Genomic DNA, 27,058 nt, shown 5'->3' with positions numbered 1-27,058 from the left:
GTATTATGTTTACAAAGAGAAACCGTTTACATGTAGGTCTTGTTTGACCATCTCATGATAGAAAATAGTACTAGAAAATTTATATTGCTAACAAAAATAATTCCCAAAAAATACTAACTACAAATAAACTCCTAAAAAATTTAAAATGCAAAAAAAAAAACAGACTAAATATTAAATATATATTCTAAAAAAAATTTTGAAATAAAATTTTGATATAAACTTTGGTAAACATTATTAGAAATGCAATTCATCTTTGCGATTTATGAAGAGAATGAGTAACAAAACACTGGTGGGTGACAAAGACAAAATGGTAAAAGCTTGGTGAATTTGCAAACGCTTTCATAGGTGGATATCGATCCACGGGAGGCTTGTGTGATAAAAATGACAGCTTCCTCAACTTGAAAGAATTGGGTTTGCGTTACAGAGAAAGAACATTTTCTCAGATGTTATCCATGCGTCTATTCATCACATATCAGCACGGTCAATGCCATGCAAAAATTCAATTAATTACAACTTCAGCATTTGGAGTTTTGGACAAACACTCATCTATCGCTGTATTTGCCTAGAAGTAAAATATAAATAACATTTAACAAATAACAATATTCAAGTTATGGACCAAAATTGGCGGTAGCAGTAACACAATGTGGAGCCACCTGCCTGCCACCCTAGGGACTAATAATATATCCTTCAAAATGGTAATAAAAGAAAACTGATATTAAAAATTAGAAAAAAAATTATAGTAATTTTGCCTTCAACATGTTGAATTATATTTTGCATTTTTGCTACTCTAATGGAAAATGATACTGTTCTAAGTAGATCCAGTGAATTTCCATGTGTCAAAACCTCAAAGCAAAACTTTCAATATAATATACCACCCACTGACTCAAGATGACTGCAAGTCCAAACTCTTGTTCTCTCCAAAAAACAAAAAACAGCAATGACCTGCGATGGAAAACTAGTATTTCAAGGCTTAAAAATCTAAATTAAATATCTAAATAAATAAAAGGTAAAGATTCAAAATTGTACAAAGCTAAACGCCTAAACCAACACATACATTCACCAAAAGTTTTGGAAGGTAAATAAATAACCTATTTAATCCAGAACTCAATGCTGATATGATATATAAAAAAAAAAAAAAAAAAAAAAAAACTACACACACTAGGCAGTATTTACTATTTAGTAATGACTAAACCAACAATTTATGCTATGGAAGTTTAAATTCTAAAATATTATTGTCATATCAAATATTTATTCAATCAACCAACAAATTATCCTCATTCACTACAGAGAATCCAAACTCCTGTTACACTAGTGTCGTATAAAATATTTATTCAATCAACCAACAATTAATCAACACAACTTCACAAAAAGATGAATCAGTAACAACTAACAACAGCATTGAAACTTGAAACAAATTACTAATATAACACAATCTAAAGATTGTACCAGATCCATACAACAACTAATTAGTCCTCCTCCATTGGAACCTCTGGAATATCAAAACGATCTTCTTGGATGGGCTTGATAATCACAGACATCGGCGAAGGTACTGGGTGTGTCAAGGAAATAACATGTACGGCGGGAGGTATAAAAGGACAAACAAAATCATAATTAGGTGGTTCCATAATATTTAGAGCTAGACATGTTACGCTTAAAACATGATCTTTTATTTCTCAATATTGAAAATTGCTTAAAAACTGTCCATGCAATAGCCAGAGTGCAAAGTTAATTAGCTTGTCTTGCAAAAGTTTATGCTCATCTTTTCCCACTATAAATTATTCATATAACAGAATTATTTTTTTTTTTTTTTTGCAACCTCAACATTTAGAGACTCTTAACAAAAGGATATAGATTGACATGACATCTTCCTCCTTTTCACCTCGGTTTCGGCTGTGGTTCAGCTCTCTAATAATTTCAGGTGTAATCTGTAGCAAGGGAAAGTAAATTATAAGCAGAAACCAAAAACGCAGGGAAAGCAGCCCAATCAGGGTTACAGAACTCACTAATCTGTGCTTTTGCTTTTCAAGTAGAATCCTTAAGTTATCCTTGTCTTCCTTTAGCAGCTCATTTTTGTACCTGAAAGAGACATCGATGTAGAATATTAGATTAGAAGGCCTGCTGGACAGAGTAGATTATTAAGGCATAGACAACAAATTAGTGTGTGAGCACATGGGAAGCATACAAGGCAACAAATTGATGGACATCAAGACTCTAAGAACATTTAATAACACAAAAAAGTATTTTCTAAAACATTAACCAAGTGGGAAGAAACATTGATATCAAATAATCAAGGAAAATGACAAATCACTTACCTCTGCACAAATGCAAGAAGTGACTGGTGCCATATAACAGGCATTATTCTAATGTCGTCAAGAAATCTCATAAAGTGAGCCACTGCTGCATCAACAACCCGATATGGCAAGGCATATTTCTTCTCCAATAAAATCTTTATGAAATAGCTGCAATGATTACCACAATTAATTGCCATGACATATTAAGGAAGAAATGCTATTTTGATCAGACGATTTATAGTGCTATATCATTTAAGACATGAACAGAGCACATAATTAAATCGGAATGCATTAAGGCTGACCCACATATTTTGAATCCAATGTTTTGGGAGAAGAGCATTGGTTCACTAGGCCCTATTATGGAGAATCCAATTAATCCAGCTCAATCTGTAGAGGTCCCAAAGGAAGGGTGGCTCTGTCCCTCCCAACAAGAACTTCACTCCATTTCCAATATTCGAACCTCCTACTCCTAGTTATAACCCCAAACTTTGATGTTACATGTAACATTTTCTAGTGAATTATATTATATTATTTATTAATTATTAATATTAATATCAATTCATTAATTATTAAAGACTACCTTTATTTCATTTTTTTAATATAACAATTCACAATTGATGTTATTGTCGTTATGTATGCATCTTATGAACATGTATATGGGCATAGGAGAAAGAGCAAGAGATAAAACCTTTGGAAATATATGCATATATATCTAAACAAATTATGCTCTATCTGAGATAGAACAAGGCATCTAGTATCTATTTAGTGTAAAGCACATAGTCTTCAGAGGACTTTCACTCAAACATGTTGAGACTAGAAAGATATAACCCACTTACCCACTGATGTAATTTTTTTCATGGTTTTTTTTTTTTATTTGGGTGGATCTATTTTCCTTTCTTTCTTTCTATTTGCTCTTTTATGTCCTAATAAAATCTTTTGTCATCAAAATAAATAAATGGTTACAAAAGTAAATACCTTGTGGTGCCACAATATTCCATCCTTAGCAGCCTCAATAGCACAGCACTGTAAATAGATTGAGAGTTTTAGGTGAGTCTTGCATTCAAACAAATCAATTTATACTCATTCAAACTTCTGGCATATTCTACATGAAAATTTTTGCACCAGGTATCCAATATTAACAGTAAATTCTCAAACTTTGACTAGCAGCAAACGCAAGGCTATCCTGCCACTATAATATTGTATAACAAGATCGATTTCCTTTTGTTGTTACCGCTCAAAGCTGACATCAAACTGTTTTGCAATAATAATATTTATGTCAACCCACATCATGGTTTAAATTTGGGCAATGTCCACCATGCATCTTGCTAAGGTGCATCATGCCTTGAAGAGCACATATACACAAACCAATTATTGAACATTATAAACTTCTCCCTAAAACTTCACCCCTCATTCCACTACTGATTTTTGAATAATGGCCAACACCGCTAAATAGCACCACCACTCTTTTAATTAGATGCCTCTGGAAATCCAAACATCCATCAAACAATCAACAGCATCGAATATCAAAGGGAATGTAAATAATTACACTATCCTTTCTCCAATAATGCTGTTTTCCTCCAACTAAAAAAAACCACTATACAACAAATTTTAGTGAACTATAGAAACTTCACAAGGAATAATTGACAAAGTTCACATACCTAGAATGGAATGAAGGAATAGAAACCTTTTCCATGACACTTCCAATAATGACTGCTTCCCTAACCGTGCATGTGCAAGACTGTAGGAGAAAAATGTAAATTTTCACAAGAAAAATGAATTAACATATTGAGTTGTAGATTGCATTGGTAGTATAGTTCATGCAAACTTGTATTATGAATCTTATTTGACTCCAATAACTAAATAACAAATTATGATCATTAACAAACGTAAATGTTTTTGTTCATTATATAAAACCTAAATGTTTTTTGTTCATTATACAGAAGTTCCACCCAAATTAATCCTGATATAAATTGCTCTTTTAAACTGCTTGAAATTTAGAAACAAAAAAGTCTTCAAATGTGCCAAAAGCTTAAAGAATATTTACTATATGTTCAAATCAATTTTGCATTGCATATCACAAAAAGGTCAATGCAATGCAAAGTATAAATAACTGCATACCTCACACAGTGGTAACAAAATTCCCTTAAAGAATGCACCAGGTTTGTAAAATGCCTTTTTGAGAGTATGATATACACTTTCATGCAGCTTTCTATTTTTCCTTATATCTTCTCTCACTCTTGGCAGCAAGACAAGTTTGTAGAACCGTTCTGCCTTTTTCGCATTTAAATTAGAAGCAAAAATCCTAGTTACTTGATAGAAAGCATGTGGTGACCAATTCTCAGGTTCGGTCAGATACAATATCTCCTCCCATTGTGGCATGGAAGGGATGGGTTTGATTGCCTTGGGTATTTTTCCAGACGTATATGTGCTAAGTATTGTCCCCACTCTGCAAAGAGAAAATTAGACAAAATCAGTTGGGCATGATATCAAAAGCACAAAACAAGGAGCTAACAATCTCAATACAAAGGAAGTTGTCCATTTGAACTCTATATCAACATAGAAAATTGAATTGGATTTGCAATTACCCCTTGTATAAGTCAATTACGGACTGGTCCAATTTAGTTACCGATTGATTTTCTGGACAAAGAACAAAATCATAAATAATGTGAAAGAATAAAAATCAAACCTCAAAAGAAAAGGAGATAACAAAAGTCAAAAAGGAAAAGTGGATGAATTTTAATGATACCCAAAGCAACAGAACCATCCTTTTCTTTTATCCTTTCAACAATGAGATCCGCAAGTGTTTTCTGCTGACCCGGCTGCTTTGACAAGAAAGTATCTATTATTCTCTCGTCCTCCTCATTAATATTCTCCTGAATTTCAATATTGTGAACAAGGAACAATCAAACACACTGTTAGGGCACATTCAACACAGGCTGGATACTCCTAAATTCCTAATTTTGTCCAAAATAGTTCACCAATATAAATAGGCATATAACAATTTGCACTTCAAGATGCAGGGCATTCAAAGTTCCTAATTTCTCAAAAGTGCTACAAATGAGGAATTTGCATCAATGAGAGCGTCCACTCACTTCATATCCAGCAAAGTGGCTCTGCGTCTCATCAAATCCTTCAAAGTTATCGATATCGCCATCCTCATCTTCAATGACCACGGGCGGCTCTTCAATTCTATGGAACGAACTCTTGGCATTCTGCTCCTCCTCCTCCTCCTCATCAACCTCCTTCTGCTGAATCAAAGCTTCCTTCATGATCTTTGAGGTGATGTTCGAAGCAATCAACTTGGCTTCCTTCTGGTGCTGTTTGGGAGCTTTCGTTCGCTTTTTCGACTTCACAGACTCAGTGCCATCAGGGACAAACGGCTCCGGATTGTGAATCCTTTCCTTCCTCTTACCCATTGATGAAGCCTCTTCTTATCCACCAAAACTGAAAACTATTGGTTTTTCTTTCTGCAAGAAGCAATGGGAAAGAAAAAAGTGGTTATAAATCTTGACAAAGTGATTAACAATGTTGAGGCATATCAGCATATGGTCATTAGTTCAACCAGTGGATGATACAATAATTAGGAAAATACAAAATTTTACATAAAAAATGCATTAAAACTCAAACTAATTGTCACTAAGACATTTTTTCCTATGATCAATGAAAAAGCAATGTGCATGCATAAGGAAACACAAATAAATCCATAACAAACAGCAACGATATTCCTATTTGTTTAAGAGCTTCCCCCGAACAGCAACAATGGTGATAATTTTTTTCCTCTTCTAATACTGATTTATATTATTGTATCTTGCAGCTAAACTGTTGGATTGTTGAATGTTTCAGTCAAAAAGGACGCAATCTCAAAATCTTTTGGCTTCTAAGCTTAGATGAACAAACTCAAATAAATTGGATAAGAAGGTTTTGCAAAATCAGTTAAATGGAAACACAAACGGCAAAGGATAATAAACAATATTTACATAAAAATTAACAAGGTCAGAAGAATCATTGTCCTGGAAATGAATATTTTTAGTGAATAACATTAAATTTCTTGAATCAATGGTCAATAGGAGAGTTCTTAGTTTAAACAAATTTAAAAAAAAAACTTCAATAATTTTTAATTTGAAATAAATGTAATTAAATCTTACATTTAGTATTAAAAAAATCTTTTGATTTCCTGATGCACGTAGGAGGGGCTGGAGGGAAAACGGAGGAGCAGACGTTGTCGGAGGAAGAGCAGACGCGTGCTGGGTTGCTGGGGCGACGATGGTGCTAGAGGCGCAGACGGCGTGCTGGTGAGTGGCACTGGCGACGGAGCTGGAGGAGGGCGGAGACAAGGAGTGGAGTATGGAGGAGAGCGCCGTTCTCCCGCTGAAAGCCTGAGAGTGAGGAGTGAGCTGAGAATGACAATAGGGTTTAGGGTTTGTGTCCTACTGTTCTTAGAAGGGATATTCTACACACGTAACTCACCCTAGGTGGAATCAACCTAATTCGAACTAGCCCACTATTTATTACACATAGTAATTTAAAACAGGTTGTTTTGAATTACACACGGCTTAAACGTTCGATTTTTTGAGAGAGAATGAGAAACTATGGAACCTCCGACCTTCGACATTCGATTTCTTGAGATCTATAACTCCAATAAAAAATCTAATATGATAAAAGTATTAATATCTTTCTCCTCTACATGTTGGTGCCATTTTTGTTCGGAAGAAGTTGACAGTCACTTAGCTTCCATTCCTCTTAAATTCGACCAATTGGAGTTCTAAGATGCACAGACGATTTTTGACGTTGTCTTCTTTAGCAGCTCGATCAAAAGGCTTCTTCGGAGTTTCTGTGGTTTTGATTTCGTACGGAGGTAGGGTTTAGTAACTTTATAATAATTAAATGTGAATTCGATAAGTGAATGTTGATTTGGTTGATTATTGTTTGAGTTTGAATGAGTTTATTTTAAATTCTTGTTGTTTGTGATTTGTTGGTTCGACTATGAGGAACAGCTCAGCTGTGGTTGTTTTAATGGTTTTGGGACTGTTCCGATATGATATTTTGAGAAAATTGATGAGATTTGGTGGTTAAAATATTAAATTAAAATCTGAGGAAAATTGGTAGGCGAAAAACTAAAAAAAAAACGGATTAAAATACAAGTAATATTTTAAAAGGAAAGGGCTCAGGGTTTCGGTTTTAGTATAAGAGAAAGATTAATATTTAAACTTTATTTTTGAAGGGTAACATTGTATTTGTATATAAAAACCGAAGTACAATTTGTAATTATATAAGTTTGCGGATATTTTGGGTAATAAATAAAGTACGAGGTAAAAATGGGTATTTTATATATATATATTATTTACCATTTAAACTAAGATTTATATTATTGTTGTCATTTTATTAAAAATATTTAAGTTAGAGAAGAACAAATAGAAGAACTCTTAAAAGCTTTAAAGAACGTAGTTGATTTAAGAATTTTATGATTCTTTTTCATAAGATATTAGAAAAAAGTGAACGAAGAGTGTGAAGTTGAATTATGATAAAGAATTAAAAGATTGAAAGAAAAGAAGAGAGAAAGAAAAGAAGTAAGAAAATAAAAGAGAAATATGAGAAAGAAAAGAAAAGAAAAAGAACAAGAACAAGAAGAGAATGATATATTAAGTAAAAGGATATCTGCCACAGAAGAGCAGAGAGCAGTGACTGAAAAAATTTTAATGAATGTCTGCCACAGTAGAGCAGATAGAAAATAAAATATTAATTAAAGGAATCTTTGACATAGGAGAGCAGAGAACAAAAATTAAAAGAATTTGATGAACGTCTACCACAGTAGAGCGGATAGAAAAAAATGTATTAATTAAAGAGGTCTCTGTTGTAGTAGAGTAGAGAGCAAAGATTAAAAAGAAATTGAGTGCTGTTTGGGCCTTAGGGCTAAGTGTCTAGTGGGAACAGCGATGCGTAACGCTCACTATAGACGAAAAAGAAGGTTTCCCAATGAGGACGGCAATACGTAACACTCATAGAGGAGATGTTGGCTGAGATAAAGACAGCGGTACGAAACACTTATCTCATGACCAGTTTTGAAAATCGGGCAATAAACCGACACATGAGCTCATGGCCTGTATAAGACTAGGCATGCATCATACTTGTTTGCGCATATTTTTTTGTGAGTGTGTTTCTTGTAATTGTGAGTGTGCTAAATGGCTGTTTGAATTCTGTGTTCTATAATTGTTGAATTGGATTGTCCCTTGTTGACTGTTATTCCTGACCAAGTATATATAAAATGAACTAAACTTCCAACCCCAATCCTACTAAGAACTCCTCAGTTCTTACCCCCTATTTCCACCCCCCCTTTTAGCTACAGGTGCGAAAGTTTAATGCGGAGCTACAGGAGCATAGCAGATTATATTTATATTCACGAGTTGAGTTGTTAGAATTCATTTCCCCCTCATCATTTATTGTTTTTAGTTTTTAGAGGTGTATGATTTGTAATTGAGGTTCTTTGACATAAGTCTATGTATATAAAACTATGTGAATATATACTTTTTATGGTTAAGTGATTTAAATAAACTCTCCTTTCGAGTTCTTAATTAAATTATCAGTTCGTATTTGCGAAGGCTCAATATTAAATAAAGATAGTATATAATAAAAAGGTTTAGAGGTAAGTAACGTCTGAAATTTTGGTACGATCATGATGTGCTAAAAGTTAAAATGTTACACTTTTCCTTTTAAAATAGGATTTAATGTGTTGTTTTTATATTTTTGTCTTTTGGTTTGTTATAATGGTAGTCATTATTTACCGTTGTTAAGTTTGATAGAGTTGTTATATTAGTGGTTTATTAGTGATTACAAATAAATAGAAAATTAAAGTATGAGTAGTAAGGATAGCGGAGGGTGAAACTTATTTAGAGTAAGATTTTTTTTGTTAACATGAATAGTAATCATTGAAGTAAATTTTTTATGTTCATATTATACTATTTTTAAGAAAATATTTTTTTATTAGGCCCAGTTTGATGTATATATGATGTTATTTTCCATCTTAACGCGTAACATTATTTAGTAGAGTACAAGTTGTATTATTTGAATTAAGATATGCATTGGTGAATGATGTTGTATAAATATGTTCCGAGTTGAGAGACAATGTGATATGTTCTTTATGCAGTCCACCGATGTATCACGAGCATGCGATGGCAGCAGGGTATGCGCCTAGACGACAGGTACATTCCATACTTGCAGATGGCCGATTTATACCATCTTGCGAGGCTAAGCGAGAGCTGGTTTAGGCTGGATGAGCCCCTAGTTAGTGCACTCGTGCAACGCTGGCATCTGGAGACGCACATGTTTCATATGCCGTTCGGGGAGTGCACGATTATACTACAGGACGTGGCGTACCAGTTAGGGTTGCCGATCAATGGACGTTATGTTAGTGGTTGCCTGACAGATTTTCAGACGTACATCGACGGTGGTCGCCCAGCTTGGGCATGGTTCGAGGAGCTACTGGGTGTATTGCCTCCTACAAATTGCATCTAGAAGTTTGTAGTGAACTGCAGTTGGTTCCAGGAGACATTTTGGAGAGATTTCTGATGGAGCCGATGAGCCCACTGTTAGGAGGTATGTCTGGGCCTATATCATGATGTTGTTGGAGACTCAGCTATTTGGTGATAAGTCTGGTACTCGCATTCACATTAGGTGGCTGCCATACATAGTCAGGCTTGAGGACATGGGTAGGTACAGCTGGGAATCGGCTGCTCTCTCGTGGTTATATCATTGCATGTGCCGCGTGGGGAACATACACATGGTGAAGTTACCCGAACCGTTACAGCTACTTCAGTCAAGGATCTTCTGGCAGTTTCCTAAATTCAGACCCGCTGGATATGATACATTCGGTCCTCGAGATACTATTATATTCAAATGCTTTATTTGTCACAATTATTAGGTTTTAGGTTCATTATATGCTATTATTTTATCCTATTCACAATTTTTCTATTCTATTATTTGGTGTTAGCTTCATTTAGTGATAACTTGGGTGTGGGTTGCAGGTGGTCAGGTCACAACCGTACAGCGAGCGAGAAGGGACCTCAAGTTGCGAGTTATAGGCTCAGTATAGATCTCTTACAAGCTGGGAATGTGAGTATTTCAACCATTCCTTATAATTAAAATATCTCTTAGATTAGCAACGCTGTATAATCAACGATGACGTTTCTTAACTTTTTCTATTCATAGTTCATTTGGATGCCATATAGCTCTCATGACATAGCTCAAGTTGTGCATTGGAGATATTGGAGTCTCGGCATATGGCGTTATGGAGGTCTGTGACAGTGTTGATATATTTTGCTGTCATAAAATGGTACCAGATAGATCGGGTAATACTGCAGTTTGGTGGAGTACAGCCTTGACCCCGAGCCGCACTAGACATCGACTTCTTGATGTCGAAGGATGGCAAAGGTGGTGATCGTTGGTTCCCACACAGCTTGCAGTTTTGGCACCTAAATTGGGACAACCGGGCGAATCATATGCTTTGGTTTGATAGACCCAAGTCGTCGCATGAGTTTATGGATTGGTGGAGCCAGCATGGCAGGAGATTCCTTTCACCTGAGCTCTTTCTCGGTGGCTCGAGCATGCGATGTCGGGCGGAGAAGGCAGAGGGAGAGGTGGTAGACGATGTAGGGGCCGTGTTGCACAGGCTAGGGGAGGTGCTCGTCGAGTTAGAGTTGGATATAGGGGGAGAGGTGGACATGATGATAGCACAGTGTTGACGAGGATGATGATGGTGGGGATCATGATGGGGATGATGGTGGAGATGATGGCGGGCATGATGGCGGAGGTGACAGTGGGATAGGGAGTGGACTTGGAGGAGGTGCGCATGGCGGCGGTGCGCATGGCGGCGGTGGTAGAGGATCCCATGGTGGAAACTGGTATGGTTCTGGTGTGGGTGATGATTTGGGCGAGGTTGGCGGGGGAGATAGAGGAGGGCCGTTCGGCGATTACTTTGTTAGTGTCCCCAGTGATGACTAGGCTGTTTATGAGAGCGAGACATGGGTTAGTCCAAGTCAGCTTCTGTCAAACCTGCTAACCAGTGACGGTCTTGAGGTGGACTTTAGAGGATCGCACTTTCTAGAGGAGATCAGTTTCATAATGCAGGAGGATGAGGTAGCACGTCAGAGATCACATGCCAACGGGACCCATTCACACCTAGATGTGGACCTGAACGAGCCTCCGTCGAGTCCGATTCAGAAGTATTTTGCTCTGGGTGGTACTCCTCCATCCGCCTACATTGTTGCCCCAGAGGCTAGCGCAGAACCATCTAGGCCGCCCCCACATCTCTTAGGTCTGTTTGGGTCAACCTCATCCATGTTAGTCTGAATCATGGTGGTCTTGGGATGCCCATTAGTCGCACACCTTTTGGAGGGATCCGGTATGACTGTGGGTCCATCATATGGTAGCCAAAAACCCTCAGGGACTGGAGGGGTGAATCCGATCCGATACATGCTGAACACCAAGCTAAGGCAAAACCCTTGATGCATATAGGGTTGCCAACTAAGCCGTGAATACGCACAACTTGCTAAGGCATGACAGCAATGATAATGAAGTGTCTGAAAATATCCGCAATCACATGTCTGAGCCCTAAGTGACACTCTATAACTACCAAGTGAGAAGGACCCAATAGGCGTGGTTTCGGAGATAGTAAACACAGAATTAACTCTGTCATACAAAGTCGCTATGAAACACCTCGACATCTTCAGATTAGCCTCTATAGACTTCACCAGATGTTGACTAAACTGCTGTCCGATTCCCAACTGGTCCTCTGCCTTTCTCCCCTTGCGAACAAATAGCTCGGCCAACCTCACATAGGTGGACTTTACCAGTAAACAAACCGGAAGGTTCTTGACTTCCTTCAGTATGGAATTGACACACTCAGAGATATTCATCGTCATATGTCCGAATCTCCTACCCTTCTCCTAATGCTGAGTCCACATCACATACTCAATTCTGTTAGCCTAGTCACACATGGCAGGGTCTTCGGTTCGTAGAATATAAAACTAGTAATCAAATTCAACCTTAGTCTTAGCATACGTCGCATTCACCAGAAGCCTCTGTGCATCCTTACCCTTAAAAGTTAGGGCAAAATTTACGGCCACATGTTGAATACAGAATGCACGGTATACAACAGGTGGTAGTAAACCTCCGTCGAGAGCCTCAAGTGCCGCCTTGATACCGTTGTGTTGATCTGATATCACCAAAATACCTAGCTGCGGAGTCACGAGCTGGCGGCGGTGGGATAGGAAAAATGACCAAGACTTAACATTCTCACCTTCCACGAGTGCATATGCCATAGGCAGGATGTTGGAGTTCTCATCTTATGCAATCGCAACTAGCAACGTACCCCGTTTGCCGTACAGGTAGGTCCCGTCGATACTGACTAACGGCTTGCAATGCCGGAATGCCTCAATACACGGTGGAAATTTCCAAGAAAGCTGGTGAAAATAGGCTTGTGAGTCATCCACCTGCCTACCCACTCGCACATGACTCGTCTTCAACATTGCAACACTACCAGGCATCGTCATCTGCACACCTAAGCCCCATCGCGGCAACTCATTGTATGACTCATCCCAATCTCCGTAAATCTGTGCAATGACCTTCTGCTTAGCCAACCAAACCCTCCTATAAGTCGACCTAAACCCGAAATGTGCCTCTATCGCATTCAGCAGTACCTTGATACAGACGGCTGCATCAGCTTTAACCATTGGCAAGATGAATGCCGAGATCACATGATAATCCAGACTCTTGTGATCGTTCGAGATCGACGTGGCCAGACAAGTAAGAGGTCCATTGTACCATTTTAGCTCATAAATACCCCTACATTGGCAGAGACTGATCCTAATCAACCATGTGCACCCATTGCCAAATTCCGTACACTTCCCAAGGTACTTTCGATAATCGGACTCCACCACTTTGTACTGTACCCCGCGTCGGATGCTATATGTCTTCACGCTTAACACGACCTCCTCTTTGTCCTGAAACTGTTGACCAACCTGAAACTCTGATAAACCTTCGGTACCCAAAGTATCTTTGGCACCAAATCTAATAAGTTTGCCATAAATCTCCTCCTGTCTCATCGTATCCAAGTCCAAAGATGAAAAGTGCAGGGGGTACTGCTGAGTCCCTAAGCTGGACACTCCGCTATCCCTAGCTGGATTACTCGCTACTATGTCATCACCACTATCATCGACAATGATGTCCGGCTCCACATCATCATCATCTGGCAATGCATCATCTATACCATTCGGTACCCCACGCTGTAATGAAATCGGCGCCCTATCAATAATACCAACTTCTCCAACACCACTGCAATTGAGATCAATTGCGAATGACAGGGAGGCAACCACCATTTCCACAGGTGCAATCACAGGCACGGATGAAGATGCAACAACAGGTCTCGAACTAGAACAGGCTGCCGTTGCTAGAGTTTGGATATTCCGGTTTGAACCACCTGAGCTAGAGACCCCATCTACAAGCTTTGCCAACAGCTCAGGTATCTTGACCTCTGGAAACTGCCAACGACAATGGAACAGAACCTTCAAATCCTCACCAGTCCCTATGACAAACAAAGTGTATTTCACATCATCTTGCAGAACTGAGATTGAAATGAGATAGAATAACATCTTAACTCGTTTCACGCCTTGTAACCCCAGTTTCTGTATTATAGGATTCAGGAAATCAGCAAAGCTTGTTGTAGGTTTCAGAGAAATACTAAGGGGATCCTTATCGGTAAGCTTAATACCAGAACGTATTTTTTTCTTAATTAACCCTCTATAGTGCACCAAGACTAAAAAACTCTCCTCACTAGCCATTTTGTTTCACTCTAATGGGAGAAATTCACGTTCACACCATATTTATACACGTTAAGGGATTGATAATTCGAAGCAGGCAATTTTAAATTATTTATAAATAAATCAAAACAGACTCATTCGAATTACTAGGGCCCTCCTTGCATGCATAATTCGAATCACTCTGATTCAAACTACCCTAACACTACATGCATGCATAATTCGGATTGACCAAATTCAAATTACAACCATCACCACTAATTCGAATTCGTCTAATTCGAATTACTGTTGGTTTTTCTAATTTGAATGGGGATCATTCAAATTACATAAGAAGGTGATTTTGGGAAATCCAAGTAACGTTTTTGAATTTGGCAGAATTGTGTAATTTGGTCCTCTATTTGGTTTAATTGTGCATTTTGCCCTAAAAATTAGGATGGATTTTGGACCTATTTTTTTGGATATGACACCAAGTTTGGTGTTACGCCTAGTTATGGAAGTTAGGGGTGTTTTACACTGTTGTGACGGCGGTTAGTTGACGAGAAGAAATCAGACGGTCTGATTTCTTGGAGGTGAGAGGGTACACAAATTGGGGGAGACATTTGGCTTGCAAAGAAATTGGACCCACCGATTTTTTTGTCCAAAGAAATCAGACCCAACGATTTCTAGTGTACAGGACAAAATTTTTGTTGTACAATGAAATCGGACCCACCGATTTCTCGCAAAAAAATATTTTTTGGCAGGCCTTGCTACTAATCGGACTGTTTGATTTAAGTTTTCAAAAAAAAAATTGAACCATCAAGAAAGCGGTCGGAGGGTCCGATTTTAGTTTTATATATACCAACTTCATAACCGAGCTATCCACTTCGTCTTCTTCTTCTCACACTCTTCTCTTCAAATCTCTGAAGCTCGTCTTTGCTCTTTCTCTTTTTCTCTATTATCATGGATGATAGAGTGATGTTAAAAGTGTATTATCATGGTCAAATTTTATTACAAACATTTAAATGAGTAAAATTTGTGTGTGCAAATCCATTAGATATTATAATTCCATTCACACTGTCATTTGAAGATTTAAAATGTGTGAATTTGTTAGAAGATGAATTCAAATATATAGGAGAGTATCATGTATTCTATATAGATATCCTATATCTGTATTTGGTGGGTTCGTTCAATTTCAAATGAAATATGTGATCGATGAAGCGAGCATGCAAGAAATATTTTTAGTGTATCTTGAAAGTCGGTCCCAAATATCGTTCATCGAACTGTATATTGAGTTCGAGCAGTCTGCAATGGACCGAGATATTTTATTGGAAAATTACGACAGTGATAGCGAGAAAGAGTTTGAAAATAACTATGAGGTCATTGATCCAGGTGGAGACGAAGATCAAGCTGACGATGCTATGGAGGCAGATGTGGCGGATGTGGCAAATGCACTAGCAAACCAGCAGCTGTTTGAGGAGCCGACTTTCATGTGGTCGTTGGATTTGAAGGCCATGCATACACCAGAGTTTCCTCAATATATAAATATAGGTATGTAGTAATTTTAAATTATGATTTATACAAAATTTTTGAGTTTGAGACAAATATTTAAGGCAACGATAAATAGGTAAAATATAGCATATAATTAGTTATTATTTAGTTTTTAATTATCAAGTAAACATGTATGTTGAGGAATTTAGTATTTTGCATTCTTGTGTGATTATTAATTTATTAAATAGCATTTGATGACCTAGTTGATTAATTTATTAACTTTTGCATGATTTATTCTTGATTTACGGATCATAAATAAATCATATTAATGAGACACATATTTAAGAATTATTTATGGAAATATAAATTTTGTGGCGTAATTGCAGCAGAGCTTCCTGTTATGATGGATGGTGAATTCACCGTAGGAATGGAATTCAGTTCTAGGAAGGCAAAAATTAAGGCGATGAAAGATTATACCATCCGTAGAGGTGTAGATTATCGGGTGCATGAGTCAGAACCAACGACATTCTATGCTAAATGTACCCAGTATGGCGCAGGTTGTGATTGGCTGATCAGAGTTAGCAAAATATCCAAGAAGTACTACAAGAAAAACACCCATTCAGCTATACTTTTTTTAAGTTACATTTGAAAAGCGTAGAGTAGGCTACGCTTTTTCGCATGGTGCCTTTTTATAAGAGAATAAGAAACACTATTGAGGCATCACTTCAAAAGTGACTCCTTAGATATTTTAAATATCACTTATAAAGCATAGCCATATCTGAATAGCTATGGGTACACTTTTTACACCAAAGAAAGCGCTTTTAAAAACCAACCCATTTGTTATATTTTGGGTACACTTCAGAAGTGTCTCCTAATGTCAGGAGTGCCAAATACACGCGTTTTGGGCAAAGGCCAGACACTTGGTGAATTTTTTTGTTTTTTCGTTTCACCAAAACACACACTTCGTTTGCGCCCTCATCACCCTTCGCCATCAGAAAGATTTCGCCACTCAACTCATCTCCTTCGCGCCCTACTTACTTTCGTCACTCACTGAAGTGACTCACCGTCGTCACTCACCCTCACTCACCACTCACCACTCACCACTTCGCCAGTCACCGTCGCTTTGCCCTTCTGCATTGACTGTCGCTGCGCACTCACTGTCATAGTCTCGACGCGCTCACCGTCATCGTTTCGGCGCTCAGTATCGTCCTCTCTGTGCTCACAGTCGTCGACAAGGTATGTATTGATTTTCATGGTTCTGGAGGTTTAGGGTTTTAAATTTGGGTGTCGGGTTGTCACCGTCTGTGGCGCATCTGAACTCGTACCCAACTATTCGAGTACTTCATGGAATCAATGGTCGTTGCCATGAAATCTGCAATCCAACAGCCCTGTTCGAGGTTTAGCATTACTCTTTCTTTTAGTTGCATTGTAGCTACTGGTTTAAGCTATGTACCTACCTTCTTTTTTTTAGTTGCCTTCTGTTCAATGTGATTTATTCCTTTTATGCTGTTTGTATTAGATCACTTCTTTTGCTTGCTCAAGTTTTTCATTTTGCTTGGTGAAACGATGTGCTTTCAAGTTTGAACTCCACCTCTTTTGTTTTTTTTTTTTCCTTTTTATTGTCACTATCTAAGTGCACATTTTTAGTAGCCATTTTGCTTTGAAAGTTTAATCATTTTTTTGTTTAAGATGGCAATTTTTCTTGGCATTGCAGGTTTGCAACTATGTTTCTGCAGGCATTTGATGGATTATCTATAGGGAAAAAAAGAAAAGAAAAATAAGGTTATACAGAAATGTTTTACCTTTAGACATTAACAACTAAATACCCCCCTTTAAAAAATTACTGAGCCTAAGACTTCGTATCACCCTATGATTGATGATGAAGTCATGGAAAGAACACTGTTAAGTCAAGAATTGTACAAGGATAGCAAGCTGCTACTTGTTGTTATCCAATTTCAGAACTTTAGTAAATTAAGAATTGTATGTATTTGGACATCATATTTATCACCAATATTTTATTTTAATTTAACTTTTTTGCACAAGACAGCTATAAGAAACGCTTGCAAGTAAAGCAAGTTGATTCCTTAGTGCCAAACAGAGTTGGAGTTTTGGTTTCAATTTTAGAGTTATCTTCAGGGATTATTGAGTAACTTTTTAACTTTGAATTTGATAGTGTATTTCTTATAGTAAGGGTCGTCTTTGGGAATTGGGAAGGGTATATTAAATTGTGACTAAAAGGAAACCTTTTTACTAGTATACTTTGTGGCAGGATTTATTGTAACTTTGAATCTCTCAATCATTTTTATTGTTGCTTTATGATGTGGAGGCTACTGTGAGTTATGATATTGGAGTCCTTTTCAGGTTTGATTTGCATTTATTTAATTTTTTATAGCAAATGTGATTTCTTTTCAAGTAGGTGCTTCTCTATGTGGATGAGAAGAAAATAGCAGCTTGCTTTTCCAATGATTGTTATGGTATTCAATTAAACTGATATAATCTGCGATGCAGTTGTTTGTACCTTTGACTATTGTATCAACATATAGATAACCTCTCTCTACAGAATCTGTTGCTCAAATATTCAAAAAAAAGAAACCCAAGAAGTAAAACTCAAACTTGTTTACAATTTCATAATTACTAAGGGGCCTATTTTGATCATCCCTTATTTTGATGAACAAGTTCTCATGAAAAAAGATTGGTATAAGAAGTGAGGACCTACAAGATTCATTGAAGTTGTTGATAAAGGGTTGTAGCATGTCCCTCTCATTTCCAGGGCTTGTGATTCCAACAGCAATCTATGGTATTTCGGTTTGTCCCATCAGTATTTTACCAATGATTTCTTTGATTTTCAGGTAAAATTTGAAACTTATGCTATAAAATATTTAAAGTGCACATTACTAGACAAAACACATTCTCATTTGCATTAATATATATCGTTCATTTCAATTTGTGCCGGTCATATTTGGGATGTTTGTGTACAAGACTGCAGTTCTAGTTCAAGTTTATAGAGACAACGAAGACTTGCAATTAGTATTTTCAGAAAATGACTTACTCAATTGAATGATATTTTATTTGAAGGAAAATGAAGAGAGCTACAACCAAAGCTATTAACTGCTTAAAGTCCTTCCTATTTTAATGGTTGAGGCCGTTGTTGGCATAGTTAGAGTTGGTCAATTGGTTCTAATAATTGCCAAAGGATGCAGCTTTGATATGTCCATTTTTTATTTTGTTCATTCCAATTTAAGATTCCACTTATAGTTCTCTATTAATGAATCGAGTTTGATTGAGTTGTAAAAGTAATATATGTAATGTAAGATGAATGCATGCAATAATTAGGGGTGTGACATGGCTTCTACATTATTTTTGGAATGTACACAATTAGGATGTTTATTTGATTCTCAATTTGGTAGTGAATTTGTTTGAAGTTATTTATTATGATGATGAATTGTTGATTTGCTGCTGATTGAGCATTAAGATCCAGTTGCATCTAATGCATTCCATGAATGGTAACCGCCAATGATTCAGATCGAGTCTCCATTTGGAACTGGAAACACCGCCAATGCTGCTCTGCTCTCTACTCCCAGTCTTCATCACTGCCTTTATAAGTAAGTGATATGCATTCAAAATACCTGGAAACTTTAATTGATGTTAAAGTTTAAGATTGATTTGAATATTGATCCATTTGCTTGATCTAAATCTCTATTGACATATTATAATCTTCTAGATGTTGTTCTTTGTTATTAGTAACAAAGTCTCTGTTGCAATGGTGGATCATGTAAATTTGATTAAAGTGTTGTCAAGATTTTGTTGAAAATTGACAAAAAGAGGTAAGAATTAGGATGTTAGAATTGAGGTTGTGACTAATTGAATAATGATGTGTTTGATTTATTGAATGATGATGATGCTGAAAATTCTGTTTATTAGAGTGCAGAATTTGTTAAAAGGCTAAAAGTCAAGTTTCATGATTTAATTAATTGATGACACATGCTAATGATTACTTGAGATGATGCTAGACTATCTGTTATATATAATGCAGTAAATTAATGATAATATATGTGAATTGTTTAAGTGATTTGTGGCTGGATTACTATGTTGAGTAATGCAGAAATTGTTGATTTCATATGAGTATGCTTAAATGTGAAAAGTGACCAAAAAATGGTGATTTATTAATCCTGAGCACGTGAGGCTGATTTAATCTTTCTAACAAGTCACAATAGGTAAAAGAAAGTTAGAGTGCAAGATTAGAGTGACAGAAAAGCTAGGAATCAATTTTTGACCTCTCAATGGAGGTGAAACCAAAGAGGGGCGAAAAATTAGGATGTCTAGTATTTTATGTCCAAATTTCAAGACAATTCGAGTTTTATAAAGAAAGTTGTGCCTTCTGGAAGCAGGGCTGTTCACTGCTGTGACGGCACCTTTTCCTTAAAATAAAACCATATTTCAAGAGGCATAACTTTTTCTAGAGAAGTGAAAATGCTCTGGGACTTGAATTGGGTGAAATATGGGTAAGTCTAGTTCAACCACACCAAAATTTAGGAGAATCCAACCGAAGAGGGATTTTTATATGATTTTTCTAAATTGGTTACTGCTTGCTGTTTTTCTGAAGTGTACTAAATCAGTAGTCGATTTTTAAAAAAATATATAAAATTAAATAATAATATATTAAGGTTTCTTTTGCTCATTTTTTATATGTATAATATATTAGGTATATGTATAATATGTTATATCTCTTATATTTACATATGGTTTAATATCTTGAAATTTTACCTAGCAACGAACAGATTGAAACTTTTGGTTAAAGCTTCCAAGAAGACTTTGTCAAAACAAAACTAATAGTGTCATGACAAGGTACGATACACACTTTCCATTATTCTTTTCATATTATGATTGGCAAGCTATTAATTCATGTGTAAATTCATTTTACTTGTTTTGTTATTTTTGAAGTTGCAATTTGACTTTTCAAGTGTAGTTGAATGAGTGATTTTGTTGTAGTGAGAAGATTAGTATGTTAATTATTTTTTTCTTGTTGCACTTTTTTCAAATCATAATTATTTTTCTATATAATTATGCAGGATAATTCTCGATATGTGAATGAAGATTGAGATGTTTATCATGATAGTTTATTGGCGAAGATAGAGTGTTCGAAATTGAAAGATGTATGGTTGATGATGATGTCTTTTATTAGAAGATACAATTGTATGATATAATATTTTGATTTTTCTAGTTTATTAGTAGTAAACTATAAGTTCTCATGCATATTTTGCTATGAGTATACTTATTTTCGTGTGAAATACTCAAAATTATGATCATTCCAATATTTTTGGTTCATTATATAAATATATTTTGTTTATTAAGGATAATTTTTATTATTTAAAGATTATTGTATGGTATTATTATGTATTTATGTTTATTTTATAATAATTAACTAATACATGACTATATATATAATTATATTCTCAAATATTAGGTTTTAGATAAAAAGATTATTAGAAATTTCTTTATATATATATATATATATATATATATATATATATATATAGAAATTAAAAAAAATGAGGGAGAAAAGGCTACACTTATATAGAGTAGCTATAGGTATACTATTTATTACGTTTATAAAATGATGCAATAGCCTTGAAAAGTGTAGCCTATTCTTTTGAATTCTGGTAAGCATTAGTGTTGAAAAGCGTAGTCTTTGGTCCTGAACAGCATCACTTAAACAGTGCACCATATTCTCAAAGGCCAAAAGTGTAGCCTTTGATACAGAAAAGTGTAGTCTTTGAGAATAGGCAATGCTGCTATAGGCATTCCCCACAAAAGCGTCTCCAAAGCCTAAAAAGCGTAGCCTTTACTACCTAAGGCATCATTTTTTTTTCATTTTTGGCTATACTTTTCAAATGTACTTGAATGGGTGTTCTTCTTGTAGTGAAGTACTGCTGGGAGATAAGGAGGTACAATGGTAGTCACACCTATACTAGGACCACCATTTCTTAAGATCATTCGAAGTTGGATTCCAACACAATTGCAGAAGCAATAAAGTCATGGGTAGAATTTGACCCATCTATATGTTCATGATGTTTACAAAATGGACCAAGTTCGTAGAGTGTACAAAGTTAGGAATAGGCCACTAGGAAATCCCACAATATGGCCTGTTTATCATGGACCTCAATTCGTAGGTAATCCGTTCTTCAGACGGGTATCCAAAGGTCGGCCAAGGATGACCCGTTTCTTAAATGAGATGGGCACTCGGATGGTGCGTGGTCCTAGGCGATGTAAGCAATGCGGGGTCAAAGGCCACAGCCGTAGCAGATGTCGTCAATGTGGTGGTGCAAGTGTAGGTCCGACCACCCAATAAAACTCCATCCAAATTGCATTTTCGTTCGTGATGTTATTGTATTTCGTGTGTGATGTTATTGTATGACTTTGGAATTTTAATATATTGACATAAAGTGAACGCTGACATACAGTGAAGTAACATAGTTAATGACATAAAGTCCACTAGCATAGTTAATGACATAAAAAGAATTAACATAGTCATCGTCATAGTTCAACAAACCGGATACAATAAACAACAAACACATTCTAAGTAAGGAAGTCCAATACACACATTATTTTTTCATCGCCCATTTTACATCTTTGTATAATTTCTTGCATTTCTTTGCAACCCTGTTAAATACGGACGAAGTATATCGATTAGCGCTCCGACGTGGGGAATCAGCTTTAAGGTTCTATCCTTTTTCTTTTTCGCTTGTGTTTGTACCTATGAAAACATTTACACATTCAATAACGAACTAATCAAATCAAACTAACAAGGAAATTACTTTACCAACTAACAAGGAAATTACTTTACCAACTAACAAGGAATTCATCATCAGCATCATCTGCATCCTCATGCTTGTCCTCATCCTCATCCTCATCCTCATTCTTATCCTCGTCCGGATGGTCAACCAGATAGTTATCAGCCTCATCATCAACTACCTGGTTGCTCTCATGAATTAGACCTATTGGAATACGACGTGAGTTCCCGCTCTATATGATCCCCTTTGTGGCATCATCACTCATACTCGATTCAATAGAAAGTCTACCTCCGTAATTGCCAGAGGAAGTGCGAGGTCAAGGTCTCGTATCCAATGATGGCAGTTGTGGTAGCGGTGGTTGATCTTGTTGATTCTCTTGCAATACGAGATCTGACAAATGCAAGTGGGCACCATATGTACCTCGGTACCAATGCATGTAAATATCTAGAGGATGTTGTGAGGGCACCACGTGCTCGAAAAGAACATGACTATACCAATTTGTCCAATGTATAACCCAAAATGAGTGGGTTCCAGACCAATCTTCATTCTTGGGTCCTATCAGAACTTCACCATGTGCTTCACCTAGATCCCGCTCTTGATAAGGAATGCCCTGAGTAAAACCAAATTGTCTCCTCAGTCTATCAGATTCATACCACTCAATGCATTCAAAAGATATAAGCGGAACTGTGGCACTCCAAATAATCGAATGTTGACGGATGTCGAAAGGAATCACGTCTGGATCAATGCAACCAATTGCATATGCCTCTAAAACAAATTGAACACATTATGCAAGTAAAGGAAGATTACACACCACATAATAATATGGCTAAACAAAAAACAGATACTAATTTATTACAATATACCTGTCCTTCTTGCAGATCATCCAATGCTCTCCTAAAGTGAGCAAGACTACGAAATCTGTAAGGCCGATCAGCACGCTCCCAGTTACGCCACCTGACATTAGACAATTCATTAATTATCTTTTATCAATTAAATTTAAAATACAGCGTGTCACAATTTTTCAAAGCAGATTGTAATTAAATTTACCTGTTTGCAATTGGAAATAGTCGAGGATTGCCAGGAATCGGCGCAAGAAATGGTAGACGGATCCAAGCCCAGGTAAGCAAAAGTGTCAGTGGACCATCAATCTCCCTGCAGTCGACACGAGTTGCCCTACACAACGCTCTATACAGGTGTGTCAGGCATGCTGATCCCCGACTAAATTGTATGATCACATCAAAGTTACGGAGTAATGGCAGAAACTTCCAGTGCACCTCTGCCACAAACTTATCTCCAAACATAACGGTCCCAAATAATAACATTATATGACACTTCACGTACCTCTGAATGTGAATATTGTCAGCCAACACTCAACGATCTTTTAGTCCTCAAAACCACATCAACTTGATAAAACTTCCTCTACACTCTATCTTCCTATGTGTAATACCAAACTGATCCAAGCATTCAGCCTCTAACGCCTCATAACTATTGAGTGTCGATCCTGCAACTGACAGACCATTTGTAGGAAGACCAAGAATTATCGCCACGTCCTCTAGCATCACAGCACACTCACCAACCGGAAAATGAAATGTGTGAGTCTCAGGGCGCCATCTCTCGATCAAAGGATTAACCAATGCCGACTGACATTGGACAATTCCAATATGAAAAACGTGATAAAAGCCAGTCTCCCATAAATGTCCCTCCAAAATTTGATTGTACGAATCCGACGACATGTAGTGGTCACATTGCAACATCCGTGAACCCTACAAAATATAGCCATAGACCACATTAAACAAATATAACAAAGAATCTCAAGTAACTATTCAATTCTATTCTAATAATACACAATAATAAATCATAATCCATTATTAAATATCTATATTATACTCATAATAAAAATAATTAATTCAATAATTTTTATGTATCTTCTATAGTATACTCATAATAATTATTTTATTATCGTACCTAGATCTTAATAAAAATTATTACTACAATAAATTTATTACTAAATTAATACTAATTAATTTATTTATTATCACATGTATAATCTTAATAAAAATTATTACTATATTAATAACAACTTATAATAATTAATTTATTATCACACGTATAATCTTAATAAAAATTATTACTACAATAAATTTATTAATAAAAATTAATATTAATTATTTTATTATCATACCTACACATTTTAATATAAATTATTACTACAATATATTAATAACAATAATTAATTTATTATCATACATCCATAATCTTAATAAAAATTATTACTACACTAATGACTAACATTATCACTATAATTTATTACTACAAATCTCTAAAATTATCATTATTATTTTAATTAAATTAAAATATTTAAAAATTATTACTACACTAATCTCTAATATTATCATATAATAAACAACTAATCTCTAACATTATCACTATTATTTTAATTAAATCAAAGTATTTAAAAATTATTACTACACTAATCTCTAACATTATCACTATAATAAACTACTAATCTCCAACATTATCACTATTATTTTAATTAAATCAAAATATTTAAAAATTATTACTATACTAATCATAACATTATCACTATAATTAAATAAACTACTAATTTCTAACATTATCACTATTTTTTAATTAAATCAAAATATTTGAAAATAAAAACTTACATAGTTAAGATGATCAAGATAATTAGTAATGTGGAGCTCTGGACGATTGATGTTTTTTATTCTCTTTCTTCTTGACATTGTTAAAGGCTAGTGGTCTAATTTTTTTTCCTTCAAAGGTCCAATTTCATTTCATCAATGGAGAGTGAAAGTGAAGGTGGGGTTGGAGAATGAAGATTGGAACGAAAGTGAAAGGATGGGTTAGGATATTCAGTTGGGATTGTATACAAGCAGGAGGGGCTCAGGTGCATGCATGTTTGACGCGTAGCTGGTGAACGCAAATCGGACGGTCCGATTTGTGTACTTACCCAGTCCCTAATCGGACCGTCCGATTTCTCTATCACAGCCGTCACACCCGCATGAAACCCCCTACACTCCCATAACCCGGTTATACTCCATATTTCTCCCAATATCAAAAATAAAAAAGTGTGGATTTAGTTTGCATTTTTTTATTTTATTTTTTAGATTTTGTGATGAAAAAAAGTAAAAATATGAGGTAAAAATAGAATTTTATTATTTTACTGTTTTTATTTTTTTCACAAAATCGAAAAATAGAAAATTTTGAAAAATAAAAACGCAAACCAAATATACTCTTAGGATTTTGATTTAGTGTCTTTGAATATTAAAAAATATTTATTTTTTCTATTTTTTAAAAAGATTTTTTATCAAACAAAAAATATTTTAAATTTAGATAGATTTTTTTAAAAAAAATTTAAATATTAAAAACGTCTTTTACTTTCTTTTTTTAAAGTAACATATCATTGGATTTTATAAAAAACAAATTATTTGCTATTTTTAATAAAAATACTCTTTTAAAAGATCAAGATTCTCTAAAATAGAAAATTGGTAGTGTTAAAATGAGAAGTTAATCACTCTTAAATTAAAATAATGGAAAAATATTTTATGGAAGTTGCAAATCAATAACGATTAACTCTTCATTTTACTATATTACCAATTTTTTACTTTAGAGGATCCAAATTCTTTCTTAAAATATGAATCTAAACATGTTTAAAACTTAGGCTGTGTTTAGTAGTGGGGACAAGGATCGAGACTGAGGGTCTAGAACACAGTATTGTGTTTAGTGGTTAGAAATTGATACTAAAATTTCAGTCTATGTTTCCAAAATTTTAGTCTTTTCAATACCTCAAAAAAGTGGGGACACGAGGAATTAAAATTTATGGGGAGAGAGACTAAAATTTACATAAGCCTTTTTGTCCAGTGTAAATGCCCCCTAACGTTTATAAAATATCAGATCGGCCCATGTCCATCTATTCCGTGAGACCAATAAGCCCTTCCATTGGTTTCTCCGTTCAGCGTCGCCGGAAAAAGTTGAGGTGTAACCTGCAGCCTGTGACTTGGCCTTGGGACATCCTACGTGGAATGGTATGTGTTCGTTGGGACCATTAAGCCCTTGTACAGTAAGCAAAACGACGTCGTTTTGTTTGCCTCCTGTTTTGCGTGTTATTGTGAAATCTCATTCTCCCCCTTTTCTGAACCCTAACACTAGCCTCAAGCATGAGCGATCCAGAGCAATCTTCAACCTCTCACACACGCCGTGTCCGGAGGAAGACTATGGTTGGTTTGAGTAGTAATGCAAGTGAGAGGAAGAAGGCCAAGTTCCAGCACCCTAATGCAAGTGTGGAACTTATACAATCATGCAAGAATCTCGGACATCGAAGAACCCGGACATAATCTTCCTCGATTGTTCCTACTATCGCATAAGTGTGCTTCTATCTTCTATTTAAGTAATCAACTTCTTTTGTGGTTTAACAAGTTGTATTCACTAAAATGGCAATTACGGACAGAGCAATGTCACTGCAACTATTTTGTTTGGCTGGATAAGCTGATTTCTAAATATTCTGGGCATGAAGATGACAATGATGTTGAAGGAAGAATTCTGATGCTGGAGAATAGATTAGAGCAATTGGAATATAAGATTTAGCATGAATATGAAGGAAAATAAAAAAATGTAGTAATCACTATAGTGTATTTATTATGCTGGCAATGTTAATTTTGTTAATAGCAATTGTGTATGTAGTGTT

General features: G+C 35.7%; 1 protein-coding gene and 1 long non-coding RNA gene across 3 annotated transcripts; one reads left to right on the top strand and one right to left on the bottom strand.

Annotated features, from left to right (window-relative positions):
• Nucleotides 1-434: 434 nt before the first annotated feature.
• LOC112716292 (bystin) lies at nt 435-6,771 on the bottom strand. Its single transcript, XM_025768168.3, has 12 exons — nt 6,437-6,771; nt 5,384-5,758; nt 5,038-5,164; nt 4,877-4,928; nt 4,410-4,737; nt 3,950-4,029; nt 3,267-3,314; nt 2,313-2,459; nt 2,004-2,076; nt 1,850-1,925; nt 1,447-1,546; nt 435-942 (listed from the first exon to the last, which is right to left on the bottom strand). The coding sequence occupies exons 2-11, from the start codon at nt 5,705-5,707 to the stop codon at nt 1,467-1,469; spliced, it is 1,335 nt and encodes a 444-aa protein (XP_025623953.1). The 5' UTR covers nt 5,708-5,758; nt 6,437-6,771; the 3' UTR covers nt 435-942; nt 1,447-1,466.
• Nucleotides 6,772-16,447: 9,676 nt separating this feature from the next.
• LOC140175891 (uncharacterized) lies at nt 16,448-20,841 on the top strand. 2 transcript variants are annotated; one of them, XR_011866873.1, is made up of 4 exons: nt 16,448-16,962; nt 17,280-19,167; nt 20,334-20,410; nt 20,635-20,841. It is a non-coding gene; the product is annotated as an uncharacterized lncRNA (long non-coding RNA). The 2 variants fall into 2 exon arrangements; XR_011866872.1 differs by having other exon boundaries at nt 16,448-19,167.
• Nucleotides 20,842-27,058: the final 6,217 nt, after the last annotated feature.

This window comes from Arachis hypogaea, chromosome 10 (genome assembly GCF_003086295.3).
Source record: "Arachis hypogaea cultivar Tifrunner chromosome 10, arahy.Tifrunner.gnm2.J5K5, whole genome shotgun sequence".
In the NCBI taxonomy this organism is placed as follows: Eukaryota; Viridiplantae; Streptophyta; class Magnoliopsida; order Fabales; family Fabaceae; genus Arachis; species Arachis hypogaea.
This window is presented reverse-complemented; position numbering and strand designations above follow the sequence as displayed.